Here is an 11,195-nt window from a genome sequence, read left to right as displayed (position 1 = left end):
ATAGGATATATTTATGTGGGGTTGGGCAAAATTAGGTTTACAGTTATCCATATGGACAGTAATACAATAATTAATAAATAATAGTATAACAGTATAGTAATAAAAATGTCTGCAAGTGGAAGTAGATCTATATGTGAAGTTTGGAACAGTCTCAAAAAATATTAATATTAGAAATAAGTGAGAAACAAGGTAATGTGAAGTGTATGCTCCTAGTTGTATGTATGTATTTGTGTGTGTGTGTGTTATGTGTGTATAATCTGAAAGGATACATTAAAAATGTTAACAAATGATTGACTTTGGCAAGGAAGATACAGGGTCTGTTTGTTGTTGAGGAGACTTATTTTCTACTGTACACCCTTTTACACTATTTGAATTTTGTAACCATGTGCACATACTGCCTTTTCAAATGAAAAATGTCTTCTTCTGAATATCTTATTACCTAGAATTGAGATCTATGTATATATTGTGTCAGGTGCTTGAATTTGGAAGACAGAAATTAATCAGTTCTCTATTTTTTACCTTAACCATGTTACTAAACTTCCACAGATCTTCTAATTCTGGATTTGAAGGAGGATAGTTTGGGAGTGGAAGGGCAAAAGAGAACATAGAGCTAAGAATAGTGTCCTAGGATGACTTGCAGGTTAAGGATACCTCAAGTAGAATCAAAACACCTAGTAACTCCAGAACAATATGCAACATTCTAAATCATTCATCCTCACCTATTTTTGATGAAGACACCCAAGAATATTTGGTGTAATTTAGCTTGGTGGCTATCAAACCTAGCCTCATCAGAATCACCTGCAGTGCTTTAATTAAAACATCCTGCTTTTATTGTAGAAATAATATCTGTATACAGTTTTTTTTTAAATGTGAATATAGAAGAAAAAGAAAAATAACATGCTTAATAGTTAGTTTCCAGTCTCCAGAGGTAGCCACTTTTAACTATAGTTTTGAGTTTTCCTGATGATTAATATCATTATTCTAAATAATTTGCTTTAAAAAATAATTTTTATTTTCAATTACAGTTGACATACAGTATATTAGTTTCAATTGTACAACATAGTGAATATTTATATATAAATATGTTTATACTTCTAATTATTCATCAATTTTAGACATATTTATTCTTCATTAACAGGAAGGAATTAGCATACTTATGCCACCTCTTTTAGCTACTTCTGGGTTTCCCAAAATTTTATTAGTTATATTATTATTATAATATTCAGGATTTTTAGTGGTTACCTTTATAATTTTAAATAATATACTTTAATATCTATTTCTGGATCCACTAATTTCAGACAGTACTTATTGACACTCATTTCAGAGATACTTTTCTACACTCTCTCCCCCTTCCCTTTGTTTCTGATGTTTGTCAGCTCTAATATTATGTGTACATTGTTAAGCTTATAAGAAATACAGCCTAGGTTCAAATCACAGCTTCACCACTTGTTATCTATGTAATCTTAGGTAAATTATTGAATGTCTCTGTGCCCTCAGTTTCCTCAACTGTCAAATGCAGATGATAACAGCTGCTGAAAGATATTTCACTTAAATTGAAATAAGTATTTCAAAGGACTTAAAATAGTATTTGGTACATAGCCAGTGCTTTTGAAGTGTTAAACAAAACAAAATTAAATTAAATTAAAAGTAAAATAAAATTTGTTTTAGAACTCGAATTAAATCCTCAGTATGCTTTATCTATAGCTTGATTTTTAAAAAACAAACAAACGGCCCTGGCCGGTGTGGCTCAGTTGGTTGAGTGTTGTTCCATGCACCAGGAGGTTGCCAGATCAATTCCAAGTCAAGGCACATGCCCAGGTTGGCCGATTGATATTTCTCTCCCCCTCCCCCTCTCCTCTCCCATCCTCTCTCTCTCAAATTAATAAAAATGTATTAAAAATAAAACCAAAATGCAAAAGACACAAAGAAACATTTCACCAAAGAGAATATGTAGATGACAAATAGGCATATGAAAATATGCTCAATATTATTAGTTATTAGGGAAATGCAAATTAAAACCATGATGAGATATCACTATGCATCTACCAAAAGAGCTAAAATGAGTGAGAATAACAAATGCTGATGAAGATATGGTGAAACTGTATCATTCATACATTGCTGGTGGAAATGTAAAATGGTACAGCCACTCTGGAAAAAGAGTTTGGCAGTTTCTTTTAAAAACAAAACACACAAGCACTATACATCCCAGTAATTGTACTGCTGGCCACTTATCCCAGAGAAATGAAGATTAAAGTTCACACAAAAACCTGGGATTTTGCTGATCAGTTAGATTTGAGAACACATCTAGCTAATCCTTATAGTAGTATAATTGATATTATTATTGTTAATTACAATAATAGGTACTCTCTTTTGAGGATTTACTAAGTTCTAGGCATTGTTTTAAGAGTGAATGCATGGTCTCATTTAATCTTTACAACAAACCTATGAGGTAGGTTCTATTATTACCCTCATTTTATTTATTTTTTATTAAAATATATCTTTATTGATTTTAGAGAGAGGAAAGGACAGGGAGAGATAGAAACATCAATGATGAGAGAGTCATTGATCGGCTGCCTCTTGCATGCCCCCGACTGGGGATGGAGCCCGCAACCTGGGCATGTGTGGGCATGTGCCCTGACAGGGAATCGAACCCTGATCTGGATCCTAGGTCGATGCTCAACCTCTGAGCCACACCCGGCCGGGCTATTACCCCCATTTTAGAGAAACCTCAAGTATCAGGGAAATTACATCACAGCACTTTCCAATTCCAGAGGCAGAATTAGAACCCAGGTTTGTCTGACAATAAAATCTTAGATTTTAATCAACAAACCATGTTAATTTTAGAATGGATAGATTCAAGAGCCCCATGGGAAAGATCTAAAAGTGAAAGGACTTGGTATGGGAGGAGAGGCAAAAGGACTGTATTGTCAACAATTTTACAGCGAAAACTTGGCATCTTTTAATCAGTTAAATCAATTAAGCAAGGTCATTTTTGTGAGATACCAGAAGTCTGAATAACGAACTGTGGGTCAAGTGGGAAGCCTTAGCAATATCTGTTGAATTCTGAATATTTTGGATACTACAGAAACAATTCACAGAGTCTACCAATAAGTACCTTAAAAGTTTTCCCATGTTAGCATCTCTAAAAAGGTTGTATTTGTGGGTTATCTATGAATTTCTCTTCTGCATTTTCTCTGGCTCCCATTTATGTTTTCTTTTTTGTTTGTTTGTTTTGTTTATTATTGTTTAAAATATTACAGATGTCCCTTTTTCTCCCCAATGACCCATTCCACCCCGTGCCCACCCCCCCAGTCCCTCTCCACGCCATTGTTCGTGCTGGCTCCCATTTACATGGATCATTGAAGTTAGATATACTAGTTTCTGAGTATTAGAAATGGAATGCCTAATTCAATCGTGGTTAGGAGACATAAGAGTAACCTACAAATGGCTCGATCACTTTGGTAGCCAAGTATTTGAATTACATATTTTCCCATTGTTGAACTAGAGTCTTAATTTTACAGATACCAAATATGACTCAAAACTATTCACATTTAAGAAGCATGCCCTCCCTAGTTGCTCTTAATGTTCTAATGTGGAGTGATCTCCAAAACCTCTCAGGTAAAAAATACATTGTATGCAGTATGCTACTATTTATATAAAAAGGAGGGGGCTTGCATATTTGTGTTTAGTAATAAATACTTTAAAATCCCAGAAAGGACACATACGAAGAAAACAAAAGAAACATGCCCTAGTAATGGGCACAAAAATGTTTAAAATCAAAATTTATGTTGTTAATGAAATTTGCAAAATCACTACACACATACATAACAGAAAAGTAAATTTTGTGCTACATTACACTACTGTACGCTTTCATACTGTTTTGGGTTGTTTTTCTTGTGTAATTTCAAAAACCAAACCAACTCTCCTAATTAAGTTCTCCTTGGCCCTGAGCTAACTTGGATCCTTGACAGTCCCTGGTTAAAGCCTAGTTTGTAGTTTTTGACAGCAAACCAAGACCTTCTTGTTTGCTTCAGGAAAACTGGCTGGTTTTAGTCCCTGGCATTATTTTGGGGATACCCTCTTCTTAACAAGTCACCAATCCTCTTGATCATGATTTACAGATTTTTGTACCAGATTTGTCTTGGTCATTTTTGTTTGAGACAGGTAGTAGTACTAGTGATGAAGTTATTGTTAGCTTGGTTTTAATTTATGACAAATTATCTTGGAAACAGGAATAAGATGGTATATTAAGATGATAAAGTAAGGGCAAAAGCAATTAAATTATATTACTTGAACTAATATTTTTTTTTTTTGGTGTACATCTTAATTCTTCCATTTATTGCTTCTTAATTAGTCTGTAGCTCAGAAGATTAAAAACATCATATACAAGCAAACTTTTATGACGTTTAAAGTGTACTTTTTTCCTGATAATGGTAATCAATGTGAATAGTATTCAGTAATTATTTTTTACAATTTTACTTATTTTGTTGACATGTTTGGAAATAGGGAAAGACCTGAGTCAGAAACCTTCATTACATTTATCTTTAAATTTACCTCATCTCCCTTGTGACATCTTACCAGAAAAAAATTTCCACCTGTCTGATTAGACATTTGTAAGAAATCTTATAGTACTTTGATTTCACAAATATGTTACCTAAACTAATTAGATTTTATTAGTCTTGCCCTTTAAGAAGCCCAAAACTAAGCTCAAAGGGAAATAACAAATTTTGCAAAAAAATTAGAAATATTATTTCTTTCTCTTATGTAGTCTCTTGGTGTCACTTAACTAAAACTGCTCAGTTTCTGACCTTGAGAAGCCTAGAGGTTAAATAGGAGTAGAGGACTGAAGGTCATCCCCTCTATCACCACCCTAAAAGGGGACCAAATATTCATCATAACAGGTAAGTGTTTTTATGATTATGGCAGATGGTGATTGAAGCAAGGGCAATTCAAAAGGGGAGACATATGAAAGCAATAATTTTGAATGTTTGACATTTGTTTTGAAACTACCTTACTACACTATACCCTTTACCATCTGTCTGCTATCCCTCCCAACACCAACCTCTGTCTTCCCACAGGGCTCCATTGTCTGCAGTTCCTGTTTCTCAGGGGCGGAGCTGTGGGAGGCAGCCATGGGTGCCATAATAGGCACCTGCGGCCAGCACAATGGGCTGTGGGTGCTTGTGGGAGAGACAGATTGATGTATTGTGCATGGGGGAGGAGGGCTGTCACTTGAATCCATGTGAACCCAGGCTTTAGGGGCAAGGGAGATTGACAGCTTTTGTAGGTTGCATTTCTTTTTCAAAGCTTGGCTTTAATAGACAGTAAGTTTGGGGCCCCAGGCTTTCACTACCATAATTCTAACAGGGCAATCACCAGCATTCAGCATTTCTTTTTACCCCCCTTGTTACGCATTAAATGATTTCAGTAAAGGAATGTGCAGCATTAATTAGAATTTGTTAGCAGATACCAAGGGGAAAAGTTTCTTCACAACAACTATAGGAGATGTCACTTGTACAAAGACTTTTTTGTTTTCTTTCCCCATTACATTATCACTGCAATATGTAAGGTAGTGATTCTTTTCATTTAAATTAAGTGGAAAGCTACTAAATCTTGTTTTATTCTCCAAAATGAATAAGGTCCTTAACACTTATCTTTTAACTTCTTTCATTTCCTAAGGTTGGTGTTTACTTTTGCTTTCAGTCCTACCCATTTACTGATCTGTGTGGTTGTGTATCCGGTTTTGTGTACCATTTAGCTCTTACAATCACTGGCAACCCACTACTGGCATATAAGGATTGTTTCAGGTGAAAATAGCTATCAATAATATTGAAAATCATTGACACATTGGGGCCCTTTTTGGTAACGGTACATTGAGAAATGCCAAAAATTAAACTCCTCTAGGTTTGTGTCATAAATTATTTTCTAAATCTATTTTCCCTAGTTGATATATATCTAACCTTTGCCAGGATATAAATTTATGGAAGAATGGTACAGCAGCCAAGGAAAATTTTTTTTCAAAGAAAACTCATTCCTAAACCATGTCACTATTTTTAAACATCAAAAGTCCCCTACTCAAAACACATACAGCATCATTTCCTTACAGCTAGTTAAAATGATTTTTTTTTTTTTGTTTCTATTATGTTTTATTCCCAACATTTTAGACATAGAGGAACAATATTACTCCCAGTTAAGTTATCTTGTAAACATTCTTTGCCATCTGTGGAACTGATAAAACATTAAAAATTTTTGGTGTGATTTTTCTAATTTGTCTCCCATATAAAAAAATTTTCTCTATAGTAGAAGTTGGAGGCTAATTAAATTAGAATTTTTTCCCCTTCAATTATTTTATTTAAATGTGTTAAGGGCAACAGTGAAAAATATTGATTAAGTCTACCATTATTTCTCAGAAATAACATATTCCCACATAGTTGTTTGGCTCTGTCTATTATAATAATTTGGTGCAATGGTTTTAAAAGTAGTGGGGTGATAATAATTAGGGTGTGCGACAGAAATTTCAATGTTAGATTCAGCATTTCACCATGCAGGGCATGAAAATTGCAGACCGGGGCTAGTCAGCTCTAAGTACTAATTAACTAATTAATCAGGTGCTGAAACCAGCTGAATGGAGGATAGCAGCCAGACAACTCAAGCCTAAGCAGAAAGTTGTGCTCTTTCAAAGACAGTGCAGTCTTTCTTCTTGGTTTTTAACCCAAATCAAAACTGAGGGGAGAAAATAGGATATGGTGTCCTATTCAGTTATTTCAGGCCAAGTTTTTACATAGAGAAGATAAAATAAAAACATGATTTTCTGATAATAACTGTGAGGTACTATGTGCAGGGCAATTCTCAAGGCTCTGGCAAACCCGATAACTCCTTGGCCATGAACTATTTCAGGGCTGGGATATGTGGGTGTGTGTGGGGCGGTAGGGAGCTCTGCCTTCTTGGAGTTTTCTTCTATAATTTTTTTAACATAGGAGAATGAAAAAGTTATTTTTCCTTTTGGGTTGATCTTAGGTCTTTTGCCTCATCCCTCCTTTATGTAAATGAGAAGAGTCCAATTACACATATGGAAAAAGGGTTTAATGAATCGTGAAAAAAGCCCAGTTTGCAGAGAAAGGGCACAATCCCTTCCTCCTCCTCCTCCTCCTCCTCCTCTTCTTCTTCTTCTCGTCTTTTATATTTAACTTAGAAACATGTATTTCTTTTAAGGAAGATGGTAAAGGTTAATGTTTAGATCATTTTATTTTAGGTACTAATTTTCACACTTGGGAATTATTAAACAAACATTTTGCTAGAAGGTTTAGCTTCTTGTTATCTAAATTGTAAGGGTTTCTGGAGACTTAGCAAATATTCTACAACAAAAATTGTGAAAACATAACTTTTTTCCTAAATTAAAAATCATTTCATGTGACTTCCTCCCATTTTTGAAGTTATTCTTAGCTCAGTGATAATTCTTCTTCTCTTAACACAGTTTGTTATTGAACTCAAGGAAAAATACTTTAGTATCACATGCTGTTTTAGCTTAATTTTGGTATTATTATGATGTTTAGCTAGAATTTTAAGGGTGGTGGAAGGAAATTAGGTAAGTTATTTTTCTTTCCTAAAAATACTGAATTTTACACTAGAGCAGAAAATTCTGTGTTTGGGATTTCATTTTCCTATTTTCTTTCCCCTTTTTCTTCATTTTGGAGTTTTCAATAGTTGAAAGTAGACAACACAGAAAACTCCTAACCCATTCTTTTAATGACAAAAAACCTTGCAAAAATATTGTAGGGAAAAAATCAATACCATTTCTGAGCGCGACTCTTAGAAATTGATAAGTGTGCAACTTGCCTGGAAGAGGTGCTTTGCTGAGAGAGCAGGAAAGTTCTATATCACGACTGGAAGTGCTTTTCAGAGATCTAATCCAACAACCTCACTGGGCATTTGGGGAAACTGAGATCCAAGGAGCAGGCGGGAGGGGCGTGCGTTGGGGGACTGGAGGGAGGGGTTGCTTGAGGTGATTTTTTCTTTTTGCTCTAGAAACTGCTGCTTCGATGCACAGAAAACACTTTTCCTGGATGCCTGCTGTGTGGAGGGCATTGCCGGGACTCCGACGCCTGCCTATCCGGGCCGCGCTCCTTCCACTGTCCTCCCCACCCACCCCTGACTTCCCCAATCGGCGCGCTGGCTGTGATCGAAACCGCGAAGTTGCCCCATAATCCTCTCTGGCAAAATAGGATGTAAAATTTGATCAGCTCATTGGATGAAGCCAACAAATCTCAAAAATGTGTGAAAAGGGGGCCAAGCGGTAGGCAGCCGCCGCGTGGAGGCCAGTGCTCCAGCCGGGCCCCCTCAGAGTTCCCAGTGCAGCAGCTGGGGCCGAGCTGCGAGCTGCGAGCTGCGAGCTGCGGGCGGGGAGGGGGTGGCGGGAGCCACCGAGGTTGTGGCGGTAGCAACAGCAGAGGCTTCGGCGAGGCCACGGCCCATTGGGGGGGACCCTAGGAGCGGAGCGCGGGCCCCGTGGAGGGGGACCCGGCGGGCGGCCGCAGAGTTCAGTTCGCAGGGGGCGGGGCGGGGCGGCACCCGAAGCGCCGGCTGTGCACGCACAACAGTTGGTCTCGGGCTCTTCCGCCTGCTCCTGCCCCTGCTCCCGCGTCCCGCGCTGGCAGGGGGCGTCCTCTGAAGGGGCGGGGCCGCTCCCAGCAGGAGGCGGGGCCCTGGGAGCGGGCGGAGCGGGCTGAGCAGGCGGAGCGCGCAGAGAAGTGAAGGTGCTAGAGCAGAAGTAGGCGGCGGAGGCGGCGGGCGGCGAAGGAGGAGATGGAGGAGCGGCTGAAGGCGGACGAAGCCGAGGTAGAGGGGCAGTGGTTCCCGAACTGGGAGCGCCAGTGCCTGGGCGCGGCCGGGGAGGAGGAGCGGCTGTCTCCTGAGCAGCCGGGCGAGGAGGCTCACGAGGACGAGGGTCAGGACGAGGATGAGGGCGAGGATGAGGAGGAGGTGGCGGGGCCCAGGAGCGAGCAGCAGAAGCTGTGGCACCTCTTCCAGATCTCCGCCACGTCCGTGGCCCAGCTGTACAAGGGTTCAGGGTGCCCGCAGTCAGAACTGTCCATGTGGGACCCCTTCCAGAGCGCGGCCATGGCTCTGACCAGCCTCTACAAAGAGAGCGGCAGTGCCCACCAGCGAAGTTTCGACCTGGGCGTTAAGGTTGGCAACCAGCGGCGCATCAAGGATGTGCTGGATTGGGCGAAGAAGGGCCGAAGCACTATTCTCCGCGAAGACCTCATCAGCTTCCTGTGTGGCAAGGTGCCCCCCAAGCCCCCTGATCCTCCGCCACCCCAAACAGCCAGGGCGGCCACTGAAGCCAGCTCGTCAGTGGACGTTGACTTGCAGCCCTTCCACGACGCCATCGCCCTGCACGGCCTCAGTGGCGCCATGGCGAGCATCAGCGTGCAGTCGGGCCCACCCAGCACCCCGCCTCAGGCCAGTGGCATCTCGAGCACTGTCACCAGTGATGGTCTCCAAAAAAGTAGCGTCTTCGAGGACGACGTGAACTCCAGCGTCTCGGAAGATCTGGTCCCCTACCTCGCCAGTGGGGGGACCCGCAAACGCCCCTCGGGCCAGTGCACTGATGGCAGCTCAGGTTCCCCAACCCACAAGCGCAACCGACTGGTCTAACTGCCGTTAGGTCACCGGCCGCCATATTGCCTGAAAGCTAACTTGACTTTCAATGCACTTATTGAAAGGATTTTCTCTAAGTTAAAAAAAAAAAAAAAAAAAAAAAAAAAAAAAAAAAAGGTTTCTATCAACTTTGTTCTAAAGAAACTTTAACAGTATTCCAGAAGAGGTCTCATATGACTCTTTCACAAAAAATATAATGCTTTCAGAGAACAACTAGTTAGCAAGATTGTACAAAGCAGCAGTGTCCAATCAGGGTTAGAGCCTGCTTTATCTTGTTCTCTGTTATGTTCCTTAGCACCTAGGGCCTTGTTGGTGCTCAATAAATGTTTGTTGAATGAATAAATGTGACCTTATTTAAAAGCCTTAAAGGAGAAGGACTAACAGGTGTTTACTTGGTTACAGGATACTTTTATCCTTTATTGTTATTTAGTTGTTTGCCTTAAGCATTTTGGCCAGTTCAATTGCATTTTATCAAAATGTAAAACTGTACGTCTTCATGAAATCGGGAGTCTTCCATTTTTGCTCCACTGTACCATACACCTAATTTCTAGAAAGAAATTGGGCAAGTAACACCAATTAGACTGTGAGGTGTGTTTTTAGGTACCCTCAAAAATTTAGGACAAAATTTTAAAAAAGAGTTATTACACTGGTGGTTATGTGATGGTGTAAAGCAGTGAGTGCTATGATGATTGGGAAGGTAATACTTGATAGTGAGCCAATTCAATCCTTTTTTTTAGAAAAATAAGCCAATCCTGGGGTCAATGATGGTGGCATTCTAGGTGGCCCTGGGGTGCTTGCTCCTTTTTCTTAGAATGAACTGGGTTTTACTTGAGGATATAGTGTGATAAAACTAAAAAAGCATGAGCTTTTATTAAAAGGACCAACAAATTCACTGCATAATTTTGGATAAATCACTTAATATCTATTTTTTTGGTTTTTTTTAGAGAGGGAGGAGGGGAGAGAGGGAGAGCAACATTGATGTGAGAGTTAAACATGGATCGGTGCCTCCTGCATGCCTCCTACCAGAGATTGAGCTCCTAATCTGGGCATGTGCCCTGACTGGATTCCCTGCAACCCTTCTGTGCACAGGACGATGCCCAACCAACAGAGCCACACCATCAGGACCACTTAATATCTATAATATCTATTGACCTCAGTTTTCTATCTGTAAAATGGAACTCTGGGTCTCCTAATATCATTGTGAAGATAAGATGAAGTTCATATTTCAAGTATCTAGCACAATGTTTGGCAACTAAAGGTACTCAATAAATGTTCTCCCTTCCCTAGAAATAAAAATCAGTAGAACATTAAAATCCATTAGATTTTAGAAAAAAGAGGAAAATAAACTTAAAAAGCAGAATGTAGAATCTCTGTGTTTGAACAAGAAACTACTGTTATATAGTTGAAATTTGTCTAAATAACCCAGCTGTTGTATTAATTGTAAGCGTATTTAGCTCATAGAAACACAGGATCATCACTCTAGATATTAGGGTAGCCTCGGAGTTCCCGAAACTGCTGGAGGATGCATCTTGCAA

General features: G+C 39.5%; 1 protein-coding gene across 1 annotated transcript; it reads left to right on the top strand.

Annotated features, from left to right (window-relative positions):
• Positions 1 to 8,802: 8,802 nt before the first annotated feature.
• On the top strand, positions 8,803 to 9,657 carry HAPSTR2 (HUWE1 associated protein modifying stress responses 2). Its single transcript, XM_087829463.1, has one exon. The coding sequence runs from the start codon at positions 8,803 to 8,805 to the stop codon at positions 9,655 to 9,657; it is 855 nt and encodes a 284-aa protein (XP_087685589.1).
• The last annotated feature ends 1,538 nt before the right edge of the window (positions 9,658 to 11,195 follow it).

This window comes from Miniopterus natalensis, chromosome X, assembly GCF_054644295.1.
Source record: "Miniopterus natalensis isolate mMinNat1 chromosome X, mMinNat1.hap1, whole genome shotgun sequence".
Classification (NCBI taxonomy): Eukaryota; Metazoa; Chordata; class Mammalia; order Chiroptera; family Miniopteridae; genus Miniopterus; species Miniopterus natalensis.
Note: the sequence above shows the minus strand (reverse complement) of the source record. Positions and strands in the feature narration are given on the sequence as shown.

What these genes read in the sequence shown, in the direction of transcription:
- HAPSTR2 (XM_087829463.1), top strand. Translation starts at nt 8,803, where the DNA reads ATGGAGGAGCGGCTGAAGGCGGACGAAGCCGAGGTAGAGGGGCAGTGG.